The 20697-nt window shown below is 54.8% G+C and overlaps 1 protein-coding gene across 1 annotated transcript in view; it reads left to right on the forward strand.

Annotated features, from left to right (window-relative positions):
• TBC1D22A (TBC1 domain family member 22A) overlaps positions 1-20697 on the forward strand; it is a 314758-nt gene that overhangs the window by 21223 nt on the left and 272838 nt on the right. Inside the window, exons 2-4 of the mRNA XM_082666699.1 lie at positions 7546-7602; positions 8613-8953; positions 13120-13296. Of these exons, the coding sequence (XP_082522825.1) occupies positions 7546-7602; positions 8613-8953; positions 13120-13296 (575 nt within the window). The remainder of the gene's footprint in view (positions 1-7545; positions 7603-8612; positions 8954-13119; positions 13297-20697) is intronic.

Genomic DNA, 20697 nt, shown 5'->3' on the forward strand with positions numbered 1-20697 from the left:
ATCCTCAAAGCCAGCTGTGCAGCCTCGCTCTGAGCCTTCCTCCATGGTCATGATCTGCCCCCAGACAACAGCCGGGGAGGTTTTCCACTTAAGGACTTGTGATTAGATTGAACCCACCTGAATAACGCAGTATGCTCTCCCAAGTTGTGTGCCCTTAGTCACATCTAAAAAGCCCCCTCTGCTGTGTTGTTACCGAGTCTAAGCTGGTACTGCCTGCTGCACAACAGGCCAGTTATCGAGAGAAAAGTTGTTGGGACAGGGAGTAGCGACTTTATTCAGAAAGCCGGCAGACCAAGAGGATGGTGGGCTCGTGCCCCAGAGAGCCAGCTTGCCTGAGTTAGAACTCAGGCTCCTTTTATACGAAAAGGGGAGAGGGTAAAGTGAAACACTTCCTGGTTCCCGTCAGCCCCCAGAGAGGATGTGTTCATTTCTTCCTCCCTGCAGTCATTCACAGGTGGGCCTGGGCAGGAGGTTTCCTGTGTGCTAAACAGAGGTATTTTAGCTTAACGCTCATTACCTGGGAGGCAGGGTTCCCAGAGGTGGGCCACTATGTATGATTTAAGGTTACAGGCAACATCCCTTTAGTGATGAACTTGTGACAGAATATAAAAAGGTTCTTGTGTATTACTGTTCCCCACTGTCAGCATCCATTCAACGGTCTTGTGGGGAAAGGAATGAAGACCATTCTGCTGAACGGAGGTGATGAATATCCCTTAGAATTTTTAGTTAGTCCTTTTTATCTACAACTAGTTGAACCCAACGAAACCTCTTAGCACTTTGTTATCTAATTCATAACTGAACTTGGGGTTTTGGTTCCAGTTCCCAGTACATATACTAAATTCCGGTGCTATTTATTTGGACCCAATTAAGCAAATTGGTTGCCCCTTCTCCAATGGGCAATGGAGATGGAATTCCCGTCTACTTCGGTTGGATGGCCAGGCCTGTTGGAGGTAAACTCATGAATAAATAGTGCCCGAAGTTTTAATGTGATTGGCCACCGCTAGGTCTTTAGCATTTATAGATCCTCCTGCCTGGGCACACACCTGCAAGGCCTGCCATACAGTATTCTAAAGGGGCTTAATTTAAGCCTGCTTCTGGGAGCCACTGATCCGTAGCAGCGCAACTGGCAAGGCCTTATCCCAAGTTCAGTGTCTCGCGACATGTTTTAGCGACATTCCTTTTTAATGTATGATTCATTTTCTTGGTTTTTCCTGTTGATTATGGTCTCCAGGATGAATGTAGTTTTAATGCCGTCATCCAGATCAGGGGATAATTTCCCTACGGAGGGCTTTACCCACATCAGAGATCTTCTGTACAGGTGGCATATGTTTCCACGCATCCTGAAAGAGCGTCCACACAAACACTACCAGCTTGTCTGATATTTCTTGCAGTTCAAGGCATTTGAGGAGAGTCTGTCTTTCAGTCCTCGGTGGGGCAGGTTCCTCTGTGTTGAGTCCCCATCTGGGGAGGTCTGACAGCAGGCTGTGGGTTATTTTTAAAGACCTTGGGGGAAAGAACTCTGCCTCCTTTTCTGGGATTTTCATGAGCTCCATCTGTAGGCATAAGGCGTTTTCTGGGGGAATTCCCTGGCGGTCCAGTGGTTAGGACTGCGCTTCCACTGCCGCGGGCCCGGATTCGATCCCTTGTTGGAGAACTAAGATCCCATGAGCTATGCGCTGCGGCAAAAAAAAAAAAAAAAGTGTGTGTTCTGGACTCTGATGTCAAGGCGTTTTGGTGAAAAACTTCAGGGTGAGGTCTGTCAGAGAGACAGTCAGCTCACTTCCCACTGTCGGTTTTCCCCGGGGCTCCTGTGGGGAGTTAGGCGCCTCAAGTCCAAGGGAGCCCCTGGGCCTCTTCCGAGCGTCCCTGTCTTTCTACCGGGCGAGGGGCTCCTGCCCTGACTGTTTTCTGTTTCCCAGCGTTCCTCGTCCTCACAGCGCGCTGTTCTTTCCCCAGTGAGGGCTCACCCCTCCTTCCGGGAATCCAGCACCACTGCCAGAGAAGTGGCGTGTCGTCTTGCGTCTTCTTTCTTCTGTCGTTGTTCCCTGTTGAACACTTTAAAAGCAACATCTACCAATCGAGAAGGGTTCATTCCAAATTCACCACCTCATTTCTGCAACTTTGTCCTGATATCTGAAGCGCTTTGCTCCGAAATGTAAAATTCACCATTCTGATATTTCCAGGGACCTCGGGATCTGCATTAGTATGACGCCTGCAGGCCTGATAAATCCTCTCCAAAAATTCAGAGGTCTTCATTTGTTCTGCTGAGCTTCTGGAATGTTGTTCAAACTCTTTAGCTTTGGTTTCCCTTTCAGAGCCCTGCCAAAACGGGGCCTTCCTCCCTCACTGGGGTCCCCCTTGGCTCGGCTGTGGGCGCTGCCAGGTGGGCTTCAGGTGCAGAGGATCCTCCCTGTACCCAGTTAAAGAAGTCTGAGAAACCCAGCCAGCTGATCATTTGCATTTAGTCCCCCTGTGAGATAGTGGCCTAGGGGAAATAGCCATGATGTCCCGGAAGTGGCTCCTGGCCCAAATTGGGTGCCCTGTCAGGTCTTAGATGGCGATACCAGACCAAGTCCCTGTGCCCCAGAAGCTAACACAGGCTTTTCTAATTGATCCCTAGAAGGAGGGGAGGTCCTGAGCCCCAGTGTCGGGAATGGGAGGTAGCGGACGGGGTGGATATATTGGCAGAACGGCCAGAGTGGCTGGGACGCCAGCTCAGCCAGAGGAGTGAAGGTTTGAAGCCGTGTGTGCTCGTTCTCATTCCCTTCCTTATTTTCCCTGATAACAGTACCAATGCTTGCACAGAAAGGATTCCGTCATTCTTCCCTGCTTTTTTCCACAGAACAGCTATAGAGTCGCTCAAGAGCCACTTAAAACCATAGATAGCAATTGATCATCTAACCATTAAAAGGATGCCTTTTTGCTTTGGCATCAACCAACTGGGACTGCAGTGCAGTTGAACAAAAACCTGATTACTGCTGTGGCAAACAATTTAAGATGATTTCTATAATTATGACTTATCTTTACCAGGATATACCAGAATTTTAGGAGTTCCGTATAATTTCTAGAATATATGCATTTACCCATGTGATACGATCTAAGAAGTTTATCATCACTCATCTGACAGTGCCTCTCCTGCAATTCAACACACCACATAAGCCCAATGAGTTCAATATTCCTCTCTCTGAGACGGACAGAAAACAAGTAATTTGAGGTGTTCCAGGGACCCTCCGGAAAATCCAAAAGTTAGCCAGAGGTCACATGAACCCCACTTAGAACTTGATTTTTGGGAAGTTTGTCAAAAATGTCAAAGCGTTTTAAACCAGTGATAATAAAAGATCTCAATGGCAAATACAGATCACTTAAACTCATTCTTTTACCAAAAGCAGTTCAATATTCTAAGAAAACGTTGTCCTCTTAGAGAACCAAATTCAGGTCTTGTACCACTTTACCTCTGAGATTTTAATTAAGTTCAATCTTATCTTAGAACTTAGTTTAGTTTAGAAATCTGGAGAGACTATTCCAGACAGACATTCCCAGAACATTATTCCTGCAGAGTTTACCCAAAACTCTCTACTTCATTTACCTCTATTTTACTTACTTAAAAGCTTCATCACACTGTTATTTTTCTTGCTGACAAACTTTATAACAGGGATAGGGTCTTATTTGATTTCTAGTAAACGCAGGTACAATGAAAGTATTCTACTTAGTGGTGATGACTCATATCTGTATCAAACCAACAAGCTTAAGCTAACCTTAACACCAGATGTTAATACTGAGTATTTCCTAGATCACGTGAACCTGAAACTCATTCTGGCCAGTTTCTTTTATATTTGAGTATTTATAAGCACTTAACTTCCTTGAAGCCAATTAAATAGAGCTCTTTTACGGATTAATTCTGGCAGTGCCACACATCTATAAAACTTGTGCAAACACAAACACAGGGACCTCATAGTTCCCATTCGAAAATTTTAGCCGTGAATCAGGTACAACAATGTAAACCCCATCAGTTATAGAAGAGGTTGGATTCAAATTGGGTTTCTGGCAAATGGGACAAATCAAGGTCACCTGTCTACTATAGCTAAACCCTTTTTACTAGTATTGATGGAAAAAACACTTCTGTTTGTTTGTAGCTTTTGGTGATTTTAGGAACCAAGTGGAACCTTTCTCTTTTTCCTCGAATGTCCCACTCTTGGACAAGGACGGGTTTTTTTTCCTGTTCCTTTCCTCCATTTAATATCAGTAAAAGTTTTAAGTATCACAAAACTGATTTGGCTGTTAGTGGAGAAACAGTACCAAACAAAATGAAACAAAAAAACCAAAAGAACAAACAAAATCCTAACTAAACCCTCAAGTTTGGTCGTGGCGTTTTACATATACCAAGGACACAGGAGACCATAAACGGCGTAATAAACACAGCAAGAGTAGCAGTACAGGGTGCACAGGGTCCCAAGAGAACCCTTTCTAAACCCCCTGTGGAGATCCTAACAGGTACTGTGGCCACACGTTGTCACAATATCATCTTCCACTCACGCATGCTTCAGAGCTGTATTCAGATCCCTTATCCAAAATGCACCCCAGAGGACTTTCTTTGGGGATAGTTGAGACATTACTCCCTTTTCAAGACAAAACACAAAGGGCACACACAAGTGCTAGCACCCAAAGAAACCAACGAGCCGGTTCACAAATCGGGTAGGAATCCAACAGCTCTTCCCACTCTCCGACAGGGTGCTCCACTCAAATACAAAACAAACTGGCTTAGTCCAGTGAAAAAGCCCCAAACGGAGAGGAAATAAAGTTTCTGGCTGTGCACACCGGAGCGACGTAACCCTACTGTATGGAGCCCGTCGGCCCCCAGAATGTCGATTCCTTGATCCAGCTGCCAAGCGCTGGGGTAGCCGGTGTCGTTTCAGGGAACTCTGGAGGGCAGATCCTCAGGGTAAGTGGTCCCGCCAGCTTCTAGGGCCTTACCCGGAAGTTCCCCGACTGGGGCGGCTGGCCACGAGCAGCAGGGCTCCTAGATGGCTCCCCCAAATCTGTCACCGAGTTCAAGCTCGTACTGCTCGCTGTGTGACAGGCCGATAATCGAGAGGCGAGTTGTTGGGACAGGGAATAACGACTTGATTCAGAAAGCCAGCAGACCAAGAAGATGATGGGCTCGTGCCGCAAAGACCCATCTTGCCTGACTTAGAATTCAGGCTCCTTTTATACGAAAAGGGGAGGGGGTAAAGTCAAGCATTTCCTGGTTCCCATCAGCCCCCAGAGGGGATGTGTTCATTTCTTCCTCCCTGCAGTCATTCACAGGTGGGCCTGGTCAGGAGGTTTCCTGTGAGCTAAACAAAGGTATTTTAGCTTAACGGCTCATTACCAGGGAGGCAGGGTTCCCAGAGATGGGCCACTATGTATAATTTAAGCTTATAGGCAACATCGCTTTAGCGATGAACCTGTAATAGAATACAAAGGTTCTTCCCTATGACAGTGTGAGGTGACACGTTCACAGGTGCTGGGCTTGGGAGGTGACGTTTTTGGGGCCCTTATTCTGCCCACCTCACTGCCTCAGTGACAAAGGAATCCTTTGTTTACAGAGAGGTTTTTACAAATCAGTGAAAAAAGGGTGAACAGCCCTTTAGAAAAATGGACAAAGGGTCCAAACAGGCATTTTACAACAAGAAGCAGCACAGATGAACAAAATATGTTTCAAGATCGCTCAGCCTCCCCAATCATCGAGAAGGTGCAGAAGCAGCACTGAGACCCCTTTTCTCCCATCAAATAGCAATGATTCATGGTCCCTACTGTGGGCCCTTGAATAACACGGGTTTGAACTGCGTGGGTCAGCTTACAAGCGGGTGTTTTTCAGGAGTAAATACTACAGCCCTGCACCATCTGGGTGGGCTGAAGCTGTGCGCACAGAACTGCAGGTAGGAGCAACCGGAGGGCCGACTGGAGGAAACGCTCAGATTTTCGACTGTGCGGCGGGTCGGTGCCCCCACACACCGCGTTGTTCAGGGGTCAGCCGTTTATACGTGCATCCTTTATGTCCCAGGCCTTCCTTCTCTGGGACTTTATCCTTTAGAAGTTATATTTGTGTGAAAGTATTGTCCCCAGAGAAGTTTATTGCTGCTTTTATAATCACACACAATTTTAAACAAGTTAAATATCTCACGGTCAACACTGGTTAAACCAATTACCCTGTAACCATATGGTGGGACAGTGTGAAATTAGAGGGGAGATTGTCCAGGGAGGTGGTACTCATTGTTAAGATTTGTAAAAAACTTACAAAACTTGAAAATAATTATAGATTTATGGGAGTTGCAGAGAAAGGTATGGGAAAGTCCCATGTGCCCTCAGTATTATGTTTTTAAATGTGTATGAGCTGCACATATTTTTCGTGTGTTATCGCGTAATGTATGTATAACCATAAAGTAAATAAATGTATTTCAGTACATTGAAGAACAGTAATATGGGGAAATAGTTGTGACACATGACTAGGTAAACAAGGTAGGATCTCATTCATTCTGTTTTAGAAAGCCAAGAAGACTTCATCTATCCCCTAAACACCTGAGTGTCTGTGTTTGTCTTTACATACACGCACCCTGCAAGGCTCTGCCTCAGTGTAACAGTGGCTGTCTGTTCCACCTGGACCGCATCAGTTAGGACTCTGAGTGCCCATGGCGTCAACAAACAGGGGCTTGTTTATTTCATGCCATGAAGTCCGAGGTCCAAGGTTGGGCTGGCAGCTCTCAAACCTGCTGGAGACCCGCGCTCTCCCCATCTCCGCCGCCAGCCCCCACCCCACTGCCCTTCCTCCAGGGAGGCTTTAGTTTTAACTCGTGTTTATTTCTCTCGGGGGCAGGATGGCTGAGACACCTCTCGGCCTCATATGTGTGTTCCGGGCCAGAAGAAGGGGAAAGCTAAGGGCCAGGGGTGTGCCAGCTAAGCGTTTCTCCTTTGTCTCTTTCTGACCGGCCCCGGGTCCCGCGGCCGCCCCTGGCTGGGCGTCGAGAGGAGGAAGGGGGGGCATGGGTGGGGTCGCTCCACTGACGAGTGTGCCGGCAAGTTACTCTGTTTCCGTCTCTTTTCCAGATATACTCTGATGAACACAGACTTTATAGTGAAACCATGAAGTCTTTTAGCAAAATTATATTTCTCTTCTCTGTAATTCTGTATTCCATCTTTAGACAGAATGGTACCAGAGGAGAACTTCCCAACGGGCGTTTCGTGGTCCGTCTTTTAGTCCGAGGGCAGAGGCTGCGGGGAGCCTCCCCAGCTCCCCTAGTCGATGCCCGAGGCTCTGTGCTGACGCCCTTGGGGCTGTGGGTCCCTCAGTGAGGCCCGTTCGCAGGGAGGCTGAATGCCCTGCTTGTGTGCGGGTCGTGGGCTTGCACGGTGCTATTCATTCCTTCCAGACACGCCCTCGGGACCCTGCGGTGGCCGGAGTTGCTCCCTCGGGCGTGGGTTTGAGGAGCTGGCCTTCTTCCTGAGTCAGTGGGGGGCTCCTGGGAAAGCCGAGGAGAAGCTAATTTGTTTTCCTTTCTTTCTGAATAGCATCCAGCATGTGTATGGCGCCCAGCACCCCCCATTTGATCCACTGTTACATGGCACGTAAGTGACGCCTCAGATCTCGCAAGGCTGTTCTCATCTCAGGCCAGGTTTTGGGGGGCTGTGGCGACCCCCCAGCTCCTTGGAATTCTGAGGGGGAGGAAAGTGGCCTTTCACTCAGCCAACACACATCAAGCAGTTGCTTTGTGTGAGGCGCTGCTGGCCTTGCATAGCCCATCCTCGGAGGAGGGCAGACGTGGAAGCCATGGCCCAAGGTGGGCAGCCTGTGCGGGGTCTCGGGCTGCCCGTGGGCCAGGGCGGGGCTGGCAAGTCTTTGTGAGCTTAGATCGGGAGAACACACCAAAAGCAACAACAGCAAAAGGATAAATTGGACGTCATCAAAATTAAAACCTTTTGTGCTTCAAAGGACACACCATCAAAAAAGTAGAAAACCTGCAAGAGAAATCTTTTGCAAACCACGTAGCTGATAAGGGGTAATTGACTGTCCCTGCTCTCTGCCCACCGCCTGCAGCTTGCTTGCCCGTGTCTGGGCTCCTCCAGCAGGGGCGGGTGTGGGGCAGGGGTGGCCCTGGAGGACCACACGTGTCGGATGAGCTCCCGACACTCGGTGGGGCCAGTGTTGTGTGTCGTCATGCTGTGGGCATCCTTGAAGTTGTCCCGTGTCCAGATCCACCTGCCAAGGGCCTGTGTCCCGCGAACAGTCTCTCCTGACCCCCACCGCCAGCTGCTGCCGTGGGAGGTCTGCCAAGGTGTCGGGCCGAGAGTGTCTGTGGGGCAGGGCTGGGCACTATCGCTGGGCAGTGCTGTGTGTCCTTGTGCGTTGGTCTGTGGGGAGAACGCTCAGCGTGACTCTCCCAGAAGACCTCTCCTCCTTCCCTGTCACTGCATCCTGTGAGCTCTGTCTCATTCTGGATGTCTCTGCATCGTGTTTGCTTTTTCACTCACTCTCGGCTCGCTTGTGTGCCTTTTCACCTGGGCTCTCCTCTCTGACCGGTCTTGGGTGACCACGCTCACCCCCCGAGGCGCAAGTAAAAGCTGCCTTTGCTTTGCAGCTTGCTCAGGGCCACACCCAAGGTGCCGACCACGCCGGTGAAGGCCAAGCGAGGCAGCACCTTCCAGGAGTTTGAGCGCAACACCAGCGACGCCTGGGATGCCGGCGAGGATGACGACGAGCTCCTGGCCATGGCGGCCGAGAGCCTGAACACCGCGGTCGTCATGGAGACGGCCAACCGGGTCCTGCGCAACCACAGCCAGCGGCAGGGGTGCCACAAGCCGCCGGGGGCTCTGGGGCCCGAGCAGAAGCCAAAGCCTTCGGTGGAGCCTCCTTTGGTCCCGAGTGGTGACCTCCGGCTGGTGAAGTCTGTCAGCGAGAGCCACACGTCCTGTCCCGCAGGTGGGAGGGGAGGGCTGCAGAGATGGGGCCCATCTCCAGAAAGCGGGGCTGGAGGCTGCTCACCGGGGTGGGGAGGGCCCCATCCTCCCATACAGCAAGGGTCCCCGCCCTGGGGCTCCTAGACCCGAGTGGCAGCGGGCCTTCTGGGCAGCAGAGGCAGCGCACTTTCTCTGGTCCTCCTGGCCGAGTGCGTCTCCCCTGCAGATGGAGTGGCCGGCTGGGAGCTTTCGTGGGCTGCTTGGGGGACCCCGCCCTTGTCAGGACGCCCTGGCTGCTCCCGGGGGTGTTTCCAGGCCAGGGGCCGGGCCAGCTGCACGTTCCGGGGCTGGACCTCCCTCGGCCGCTTCTGACGATTCCCTGCAGGACACAGAGGCGTGGGCTCAGGGTCTGTAGGGGTGGGTCTCTGCTCCGCCCCTAAACTCCGCCAGGGTAAGCTCACGTCTGCATCTCGTATCCACATGCCTGGCACCGCCTTCCTCACTTCTGCTCGTCTTGTGTTGGAGGGGCTGAGATAGAAAACAGCGCAGTTGTTAAATGAGCATCTGCGATGGGTGAGACACTGTCCTCTGGGCTCGGGCTGCCCCAGGGGACAAGCTGAATGGAAGTCCTTGCCCCGTGGAGTGTCCATTCTGGCGAGGGGGACAGACAGCAGCCTACACACGATGTGTGAGGAGGCATGAGGGCTAAAAGGTGGCAGGTGCCAGGGGTCAGAACGGAGGTGGGAAGCGGTCCCCAGAGCAGGGTGGGGTCTGGGCTGTGGTCCTAAATCGGGCAGTCAGGGCACCCTCCCAGGGGAGGCAGCAGTGTTAAGGAGGTGAGGGGGTGATTGTGGGGGTCTGGGGGCAGGGGGGGCCAGCAGTGCAGCTGCACACCCTCTAATCCCTCTCCCCAGGGTCTCCTGGGGGTTAGGGTGCTCGCCCCGTGCTTACAGATAAGAAAGTGAGATCATCACCGTAGCCTAAGGTTACCTGCTGGTAGTTGCAGAATTAGGTTTCATACTTAGGTCTAGTTTTCAAAAACGCTTTCCAGAAATTAACTTCTAAAATGTTACAGTCTTCTTAGGTGTGAATTATTTCATTTGATCCGTTTTTGTATTGGAACGTGAACCATTTTTCTTTAAAATAGGGTGAACTTTGAAGTATTAGAGCTTAAATGTGGAAGGACATCCAGTTAGGGCTTGCACAGGTTGATGGAACGTTCCTGTGACTCGTGACGGGCACTCTGACCACCTCCTGTGTGCCCGAGCCGGGCAGGCGTCCCCAGGCACCGAGTTCCTCCTGCTGTGGGCTCTGCAGCTGATGCTGCGACCCTGCGAGCCGCAGAGGCGGGACCACGTCCAGGTCCTCTTTGTTCTTCCTGGGTGTCCTGGGCAGTTACGGAGATGCTGGTGGTGTAACCCGAGCTGTCCTCAGGGCCTGCTGCCCATGGGGCGTGGCAGCCACGCCCGTCCCCGCACAGGGGTGCGCTGCCCGGGCCGGGGCCTCTGCCTCGGGTGAGAGACCTTTGAGGTCCATTTGACTTTACTGCTCCTGTGAGCAGCGCTTTGGAATTCTGAATGTCCTGGAACGTTCCACCGCGGGGCATGGTGCAGTTAGAGTGTGGCTGTGTCTCTGCCAGCGTTTGTGCCACTGCCCGTCCCAATCGTGAGCCCCCACAGGGAGCAGATGTCACCCTGTGCGGTGTCCGCAGGGCCTCCCTGCTGCCGTCGGCTTTGCCCTTCAGCCCTGGGGAGATGGCGGCCTCAAAGCTCAGTGGTGGTGGAGTGTGGGCTCGTAGGCTGGCTTCCCCGGGCCTTCACTTCACCTTCTGGCTGTCTATTTCTTAATGAATGTCTGAGACATCTGTTGCCTTTGTACCTGAAGTCAGAGGCACTTTGCTTGATTTCGGGTACCACTGGGTTAATGGCAAAGCGTGTCATTGGCTGGGAAGGGCTCAGCGGGCATCGGCCAGGCGAGGGCTGTCCCCATAGCTGACCGTGACCCAGCCGCGAGCGGGTCTCGTATGGACACCAATGGGTGGCGGTTAAATCACACTCTCGGGGGCCCTGGAGGCGGGACGTTGACGTGTTTTCCACTCGCGGTGATGAGAGGCCTGGCTGTAGACTGTTTCCTTGGGGGCCGCTGCTCTTGCTTTACCTTCCAGATCCCACCAGCCCCACCTTCGAATGGGGCTCAGGGGCAAGTGGGGCCATTAGGGTCTGAATAAAGTCACACGGAGCATCTCTGCGATCGCAGATAGATAAAAGCGAGCACGTTTGCTCCGCGCTGCCGCGGGCCCCGCCCCTGCTGCGGCGCCTCCTGCAGACTCACGAGGACCACTGAGAAGAGCAGGTCCCCGGGAGGGAGGGGAGCTCTGAGTCCCGCCACCTCTGCCTTCCCCTCACCACTCCAGCCTGTCCTCGCAGAGCCCCGAAGCGGGAGGTGCTCTCAGCGCTGCGCCACGTTTGCAGGCTTTTCTGGAAGTGTAACTGGGCCAGACTCTGCCCGGAGGCCTGGGCCATCTTGGTGCCCCGCGGGCCCCCTTGGGAGCCTTGCCCGTGTGTTTGCTGTAAAGCACGGCAGCTCCCTTCTGACAGCTGCTGCCGGAGGCCAGCGTTAGCATGTTCGCTGCACGTTGTTTGCTCCTTGCCCCATTTCCCAGAGCTTAGCTTTTACTGTACTTTTTTTTAAAAAAAATTAATTAATTAATTAATTTTTGCGTGTTGGGTCTTCGTTTCTGTGCGAGGGCTTTCTCTAGTTGTGGCAAGCGGGGGCCACTCTTGATCGCGGTGCGCGGGCCTCTCACTATCGCGGCCTCTTTTGTTGCGGAGCACAGGCTCCAGACGTACAGGCTCAGTAGTTGTGGCTCACAGGCCTAGTTGCTCCGCGGCATGTGGGATCTTCCCGGACCAGGACTCGAACCCGTGTCCCCTGCATTAGCAGGCAGATTCTCAACCACTGCGCCACCAGGGAGGCCCCGTTTTTTTTTTTTTTTTTTTTTTTTTAAGTAAATTAATTTTTGGCTGCGTTGGGTCTTCATTGCTGCGCGTGGGCTTTCTCTAGCTGCGGCGAACGGGGGCTACTCTTTGTTGCGGTGCGCGGGCTTCTCATTGTGGTGTCTTCTCTTGTTGCGGAGCACGGGCTCTAGGTGCTTGGGCTTCAGCAGTTGTAGCACGTAGGCTCAGTAGTTTTGGCTTGCACGCTCAGTAGTTGTGGCACTCAGGCTCAGTAGTTGTGGCGCACGGGCTTAGTTGCTCTGCGGCATGTGGGACCTTCCTGGACCAGGGCTTGAACCCGTGTCCCCTGCATTGGCAGGTGGATTCTTAAATACTGCGCCACCAGGGAAGCCCTTTACTTTAAATTTCAGTTTTGGAAGATGCGATTGCTCAATGCAATCTGGGCCCGGGGGTCTACAGCCTTTCAGGGCCTCTTGCTTGTGGGTCCCGTGCTGGTCCCTGGAGGCTCTTTGTCAAGTGACCTGAGGGCCCTCTGCTCTTTCCTTTGCCTGTCCCCAGTCCCGGGTGCTGGGTGCCGCGCAGTGTCACTTCAGGCCCTCTTGTGGGTCCTTGTGGGCAGCCCTTCAGTCTGTCTCAGGTCAGTGGTGCCTGGGTGAGGGCTGGGCAAGCTTGCACTCTGGTGGCCCCTCGTCTCCACCTGCAGTGGGGGATCTAGCTTCTTCTGCTTTCTCTGGGTGACGGTCCTTGCCTGACCTCCCTCCTGGGGCTCGGGGAGACCTGGGACGTTCAGACAGTCCTCAGCACCTCCATGGGCTTCATGCTCCCTTCACGTGTGCCTTGGTGGCTTCCCTCCATGCCAGGCCCGGGTGACCCGTGCAGGCATCCTCCCCCCTGCCCTACACCAGCAGATCCTCGGGGCGCGTCACCCAGGCAGGCCCAGACTGTTGGCAGCCCTGACAGACCTGGTCTACGGTTGTGTGGTTGTCAGTGTCTTGCTTTTCGTGGGGTGCGTCTGTTTCACTGGGGAACACCCCTCCACCAGGAGGGCCGGCACGCTCCATGGGTGTGAGCTAGGTTCATTTTATCCCTCAAGAAACCAGGTCCTCGCTGCTCGGTGATGGCAGATCCACGGAGGGAGAGCAGCGAGGCATGTGTGAGGCCTCCTTAGTGGTGGGCGTGGGTGTGGGTGTGTCCGGAGCCTCACCTCTGTTCTCTTCCCCTCCCTCTGCAGGAAGCGCCAGTGATGCCGTCCCTCTGCAGAGATCCCAGTCTCTCCCGCACTCGGCGACTGTGGCACTGGGTGGGGTGCCTGAGCCCAGTACCCTCAGCAGCTCAGCCTTAAGTGAAAGAGAGGCCTCCCGGCTGGACAAGTTCAAACAGCTCCTCGCTGGCCCCAACACAGACCTCGGTGAGTCCCCTGTGGGCGAGGCCACGCCGGCTGTGCCTCGTTTCTAAAGGGGGTGCAGCTCTGAAGGCCAGTCTGCTGCCATTTAACGCGCTTGCTCCCCGTGTAACTCACCTGGTGAGAGGTTGATCTGTTGTGTTTCATGCCAGTAGGTCACTAAGACGAGAGCCGTTTGTCCTGAGAGTTTACTGTCGACGTGTTTATTAATGTGCTTCCTCTGCAATTCGATCAGCATTTTCTGATCTGTTTTCCTTAATGCCCAGTTGCACTCTTCTGGCTTCTTAGCACTGCCTTGGGGAGCTCTGCAGGGCCGGCCAGGTGGACATCCTCGTCCTTCATAGTGGTCGTGGGGCCGGCGATCCGGGCCGGTGACGGACGTCCTGACGGTGGCTGACTCTGCACCTTCCTGCAGGGGCCCAGTGGGTCTGCGTAGAGTGTGAGCACTTCAGGGGGCAGGGGGCAAGACAGGTCTTGGGTGGAGGGGCCAGCAGGGGACAGGACAGTCACAGGCGTGGTTCTCATGGGTCATGATACCCGCTTGGACGCTCTGCAGCCAGGCTGAGGCGTGCTTGCTTTCAAGTTCTGCTGGAATTCCACTCAGACCTGTGTTCTTCTATTTATGGGTCTCATCCCTGTTGAGTGCCACTCTGCACTGGGCGTTCTGCCCGATGCCGGAGCTTTCGGGAGGGTGGAGGTGGCTGTAGTCCCTCATGGTTGCGCTCCGCGGGCGGGGCGCCACGGCGGGCAGTGCCCCGCGTGGCCAGCAGGTGGCGCATGAGGCCCGCGGAGGGAGGCGGCCGCGGCCCAGGACGAGCCTGCGGAAGCCGAAGCCGCGGGCCTGGTTCGTGAGGCCGCAGGAGGGCGTCCTTGGAAAGATCCTGAAGCTCCGAAGGTGCTGCTCCAGCCCGGGTGCCGTTCTCACCGTGGGCGTTTTCTTCTTAGTTTTGTTCAGTTTTTGCCTGCAGAGTCGCACGGCACAGAGATTTGGGCCGGCTGTCTTTGGTAGGTGCAGAGGGAAGATGAGCCCTTTCCCTTCCCCAGCTCGCCTCTCCCCCTTTGCCCGGTTCCAGGTGTCATCTTCCAGAGATGGTCCGCGCACATGTTGTGTTAAACTTTTGATTTCGATGTGATTTCAGATTTACGGAAAAGTTGCAAGAACAGCACGAGCGCCCCCGTACGCTCCTTGCCCAGATTCACCGGTTGTTTACGTTTTGCCCCATTGCATTCTGTGTGTGTGTGCGCTTACGTGCAGACATGCTGTTCCTGAACCGTTTGAGCCATCTGCCCCGCGAGACTTCATTATTTCCTAAGAACAAAGACACCCTCTCGATGTTGTCATGATATCGCTGTCAAAGTCAGGAAATTAAACATCCACGCGGCACTGCTCTCTAACGCACGGCCCACGTTCACATCTTGACGCTTGTCCCAGTAGCACCCATGATACCTTTCTTCCTCGTCCAGAACCCACTGCAGGATCATGCGTGGCGTTCGGTTGCCACGTCTCTCGTCTTGTTAGCTGGAGTGATGCTCCGGCCTCGCCTTGTGGTCTTGGAAGAGCATAGGCCCTTCGGAGTGTCTTGTTTCACGTTCCCCTGGTGAGATTTGGGCCGGCTGTTTTTGGTAGGAACAGCACTTAATTGATTTGCCTTCTTGGTCGTCGTAGCAGGAGGGCAGGGTGCTGGTTTGTCCTGAGGTCGATGAAGCCAGCTCTGATCCCTGCTTCAGGGGGTGTCTGCCAGTTCTTCCCCCCAAAAAGTTACTCTTGTTCCTTTGGTGATTCAGAGGTGATGTGTAGAGAGGTACTTGGGTCTGTGTGTCGTTACATATATTTTTTTCTTTCCTCTCCATACGAATGGTAACGCTGTTCTGCTCACCTTTTAAATTTAACCATGTATTTCCCGATAGTACTAGGGAGAGGCTGTGGCCCCTGTGTGGGGTCGGCAGTGAGCCCGTCTGTCTGCGGCCGCCACGCCGGTTATTCGCTGCCCCTCCCGAGGGGCCCTTAGGGTTTTCCTGACTTGCTCTCATTACAGACGCAAGAGCTGTTCTTCCGACAGAAGAAGAACACCTGTTCCTCACCCTGACCTGACGTTCCTGGAGCATCCCTGGCCGTGGGGAGCTCGGGGAGGGAGAGCTTGGGGGCCTCGGTGCGTGGAAGTCTCATGCTCCGAGCCCGAGGGAAGGGGACCGTGCGTGAGGAGCGGAGTGCTGTGCGTGGGCAGCGAGGGCGGGGCTCCCGGGGCAGCTGTCTGCGGGGCTTCCTCTGCACGTGCCCTGGAGCGAGCCTCGTAGCCTCCAGGCCTCAGCCTGCACGTTCACCTGCAGGTACAGCGGTGGCAGCACAGGTGCCCCCCGCTTTACACCGCCTCGCTTTCACGGAAGCCCTACTCAATACCTGTTTCCCTAACGGAAGGAAACCCGGAGGGGGTTTTTGCTTTCATGAAAAAAAGTGAAAAGCAAAAATTGCGTCTTCACTTCACGCCGTTTCAGCTTATGTAAGATTTCATAGAAACACTCTACTTTCGGATAGTGGGGGGAACTGTACAGATTTTGCTGATAATACTGATACATGTGAAGTTTTGGGGAGAGTGGCCAGCACTCAATAAACACTCAGAAAAGATTAATTATTTTACTCCTTCTGATTATTTTCATTTGCACTGGCCTGTTTATTCTCTACTTGATTTTTATAACATTGACATGTGGCCACTTTACAGATATTTTCTTGGTTACATTCAGCAGCTTCTAATGGTAGGTGGCAAGGAGATACCTCGTGAAAACAAGATTGCCTGATGGGAACGGCAGTTCTGGGTCAGGTTCTGAGCCCCCAGTTAGAATCTTCTAGTGGACTTTGTCATTGGAGTAACTTCTGAAAATAAAATCGTACTTAAAAATAAAGCTTTCGGGCTTCCCTGGTGGCGCAGTGGTTGAGAGTCCGCCTGCCGATGCAGGGGACGTGGGTTCGTGCCCCGGTCTGGGAGGATCCCACGTGCTGCGGAGCGGCTGGGCCCGTGAGCCATGGCCGCTGAGCCTGTGTGTCTGGAGCCTGTGCTCCGCAATGGGAGAGGCCACAGCAGTGAGAGGCCCGCATAATGCAAAAAAAAAAAAAAAAAAAAATGAAGCTTTCAAGGCTTGTGGGAAAGTGAGTACATATGGATAGATTGAAAGGTTAAAAGAAAATCAGATTCTTTTGTTCGGTTGTGGGATTATGGTTTTTTTTCTTTCTTTAGAATTCTATGTGAGTATCAACTCTAACACCAAAAAGAGAAAACCAAAGCTTTCAAAGTGAATTACTGGATTTGTATTTAGTGGCAAGAGAAAACACAGCCGGCAAATTGCCTGTTTTTATAAGGCAGTTAAGATAGCTCCGGAAGACAGTGGGATGTATTATCTTCACATTACGTGAAAGATGCAAGTGGCGAATATTTGCTAATGTTGAAGAAGAAAATCACTGACGTGAGCAGCGCCTGCCCGCAGAAGCAGTTCTACCTGCAGAATGTCGCTCCGCCCGTCAGAGCGCTGTTCTTCTTTGCTCAGCTTGTGCTCCCTTATAGGGGTGAGAGTAGCAAATAGAACTTAACAGCTCACTCTGCTCTTAGCATTGACTCAATATTTACTTGTGCAAAGGCTGCCTGCTTTGAAGCCCAAGAAAATGACACTTGGAGGCTTTCGTTGTGACCACGTGTGTCTGAACCGGCATGTGAGTTGGCCATCGGCTAAACATGTGCAGCCCAAGGCCTGCCGAGTGACCGCCTGGTGGCAGCCGGGCTCTGAGGTCGTCCGTGTGTGACACACAGCCCTGGTGCCGGACATTCAGACACGAGCACAGAGGGAGTGAGGCCAGGTGCAAGGTCACGGTCCAGTTACCCCGTGAGCACCCGGGCTGGGCTTTAAGACGGAGAGTGTGCCGGGAGACGGCTATGGGGAGGAGAGGGTTTTTTTCGGGGGGGGGAGGGTGATATGGAGTTGTTCACTCAGGAAGCAAGGGTTTGAGTTCGGTGCCCCTTCAGGGCCCGGGGCTGGAGGACAGCCCTGCCTGCAAGGGGCCCTGATGGCAGGAAGGGGAGGCAGTGCAGCCTGGGAGCCAGTGTGATAGGTGACTCAGCCTCCTGTCTCATCAGCCATCACGGGGGAGTTGGGACTCCCCTGCAGGGTCCTTGTGACGTCGGAGGTGGTTGACGTCAGGTGCCCACGTAGTTCTTCATTCGGCCAGTGTTTGTAGAGCACCTGCTGTTGCTGTAGGTGCTGGGGGTGTACCAGGAACCGACCCCAGGGTCCCTGCGCTCAGGAGCTGACGTTGAGTGTCGGGGACAGACAGACAGACAGATGCACGCAGTCAGCACTCCAGGAACCGGCCGAAGGTAGTAGGCGCAGTGGAGAGAAAAACAGAGGTGTGGGGTAAAGGCTGGAGCTTCCCAGGGAGGGGCCAGGGGTGCAGAGGTCTTGCCCTGGGATGGGGCTTCGGGGATGGACAGGGCCTGGTAGGGGAGGGGAGGGGAGGAGGGAGGCCGGCAGGGCAGCGAGGGGCAGGTCTGGAGGGCTGAGAAGGCCAGGAGGAGGCCCCCAGCTTTCTCTCTGTGCAAAGCCTCTGGCAGGGCTGGAACCAGGGGAGCGGAAAAAGGCCACGCAGCAGTGGGGAGGTGCAGGGATGTGGGGACGGGGAGGAAATTAGGGGGGTCGACTGGGGGAGGGGAAGCTGGTGGCCCAGGGAGAAGGGGCCACCAGGACTGTGTCAGCTGGAGCCCAGGGGCTGCGGGCGTAGGGGGACAGCTGATGGACACAAAACGGGCACGCCCAAGAAGGGTGTTTTTTCACCAGGTGGCAGAATCAGGTACTGGTGAAACAGAGCCAGGGGAGGCAGTGTATCCAAAGAACTGCACACTTGCTGTGTTTCGGGCCCTCACTCTGTGCGGGGCACTGTGCTTCCTGTGTGTTGGCGTGCGCGTGCACCGCCCCCAACCCAGACACACCCGGGGCCTGCCCCCGCTAGCAGCCGGCTCCTGATCGCAGCTGGGGAGGTTGAGCCCTGGTGCAGGGGCGACCCTGTGGCCCTGTGGCGAGGGCAGGGCCGATGCCGGCCGGGTCCTCGTTCCTCTGCTGAGGGCCTTGCTGGAGGACCGGGAGTGGACGGCAGACGGCGTGGCCTGGCTGTGGTGGCAGGGCTGCCGGTACCCCTGTTCCCGAAGGTCTGGGTGGTGGCCAGCCGGTGCCCAGCGTCAGCCGTAGGACCAGGCGCAGCCCCACAGCCTCGCTGCTGTGTCCCAGCCAGGGACAGTGGAGGCTGCGAGTGTGTGTGCCCGTGCGGGCTTGTCCTGCTGCCTTGTGAAAGGGGAGGGTGGTCCCAGAGGGGCAACAGGATGTGGAAGGGACAAGGTGGCAGCTCCGCTAACTCAGCCTTGGGGCGGACTCCCGCCGGGATGGCCACCCCGGGGACCGCTGGCAGCTGCCCAAGCGCAGAGACTGCAGGGGAGAGGAGTCGAGGTCTCCTCGCGTGCGGTGTTCGCGCTCCCCCGCCGCGGTGCGCTTTGGACCCACTGGCTGAGCCGCGCGCTCGCATCCCGATTCTCAGCGGAGTGTGGGCAGCGTTTAGTTCTTTGCCCTGCTGGTGCCAGTTCAGCTGGACACGCTTCCTCAGATTCCCCCGGGCCCTGCCGCCAGCCGAGCTTCTGAAAGGTAATTGGAGTGTAAGAGGCGGGGCTCCAGGGAGCCCGGCAGGGAGCCTCTGCAGCCCGGTTTTATCTCAGCTGTGAGGTTTGGGGAGAAAGTACTTTTTAGTGAAACAAACAGAGAAGGTTTAAAAGAGGGTTAATGAATTCACCACGCTGCCCGAGTCCTGCAGTCCCCGCCTGCAGCTCAGGACCAGAACCCTGGTGCACATAGTAGGACCTGGCACGCAGTAGGCGCACATGCAGCAGCGGGAGGAGCGAGCACATCTCAGGCTGAGCCGAGGCAGCGCTCGGCCGGTGCCTTTTCCTTGGTTACTGCGTCTCTAGGGCTGTGGGCTGGCTGAGCCTCTCCTGTCAGGCAAGCACCGCCGAGGCCGATTCTGACTGAGCAGAGTGCGTGCGGGCTCCAGTCGGGGTGGGGGGGGCCTCTGTGAGGGGACAGGGAGGCCAGAGCCCAGGGTCCAGGCTCTTCTCCCCCACCTTTCTTTCCCGCTTCTCCTGGATTGCCCCCCAGCTTTGGTTCTCCCTGGTAGCATCTTCTCTGACGTCAGGAGGAACACTGGCAAAGCAGCTTTCGTTAAGAATGTACACAAGGAGTTCGTTTTTGAAAAAGTTCATCTGCCTTGAAAGGCAGATTCTAGGTTGGACGTGTCACCTTAGTTGACTTCCCAAGGCCCTCACTCCTCCCCCCTGAACCTGTCACCGTTCGTGCCCCCATGTCTGCACAGCGGTGCCCCCTCTGGTGACCCGGGCCCAGCCCCCCGCCGTCTTCTCCTCCCTCCTCCCCACTCCCACCTCTGGGCTGTCACCAGGTCTCCTGCGCTCAGCACCTCCAGCCCACCGCCTGGTCCCTGCCACTGCCTCTCGCCTAATGGTGACAGCCCATCCCCGCCGTCCCCCGCGCACCTATGTCCGGCATCGTGCTCGGCACAGCTGTCAGCAGTCCTTTGGAAATGAGATCCGGATCAGGTACCATCAGAGCCATCTGGCGGCTCCTTCTCACTCAGAGAGTCAGCCGTCGGCCTGGTGACGCCTGAGAGGCCCGGCCTCCCACGACCTGCCTGTTCCCCTCCCATCGTCCCCTCACTCTGTTCTGCGGTCGCCGGGACGCAGCGGCACGTCCGTGCCTGGGCCTGTGCTCTGCCGTCCCTCTGCCTCGGCTTCCTGCGTGACTCACTTCCTCCAGGCCTCTGCTCGAACAGACCCTCATCATCAGGATCTCCCATCATGTCCCCCACCCCCGAATGCCTCCACACCTTCACTCCCTCTCATCCTGCCGTGTTTTCCTCGGATCACCCGTTGCCCTCTGCCCCCGACCCCCGGAGGGAGACCTCGGTCTCTTTCTAGGGGTTGGTGGTGCCGGGCGTGCGAGCTCAGGGCAGGCATGGGTTGCTGAGCACCAGTGAGACGTCTCCCCCCTTACTTGGGTGGGCGCAGTCCTCCCAGTCTGGCTTCATTTTCTTTCTGTGAAAATAATCACTAGGTAAGTAATTATTCCTGACGTTCAAATACAGCTCAACTGCGGCAGCATCCTTCCTGCAGCCAGGCCCGTTGCACATGTGCGGACCCCGTGCTGCGCCGTCCCCGTGTCACTGATGCCCTGCTTCCCCCCAGAGCCTCTGCCCGGCCCACGGGGGGCTGATCGCCCGAGTCCCGCCACGGAGGAGGGGACTCCGCACGGCTCCTCCCTCTGTGTCGCTCTCGCTGTAGGGTTTCCGCAATGATAGTTCACGGAATGTTA

Source organism: Grampus griseus, assembly GCF_964374135.1.
Source record: "Grampus griseus genome assembly, chromosome: 11".
Taxonomy (NCBI): domain Eukaryota; kingdom Metazoa; phylum Chordata; class Mammalia; order Artiodactyla; family Delphinidae; genus Grampus; species Grampus griseus.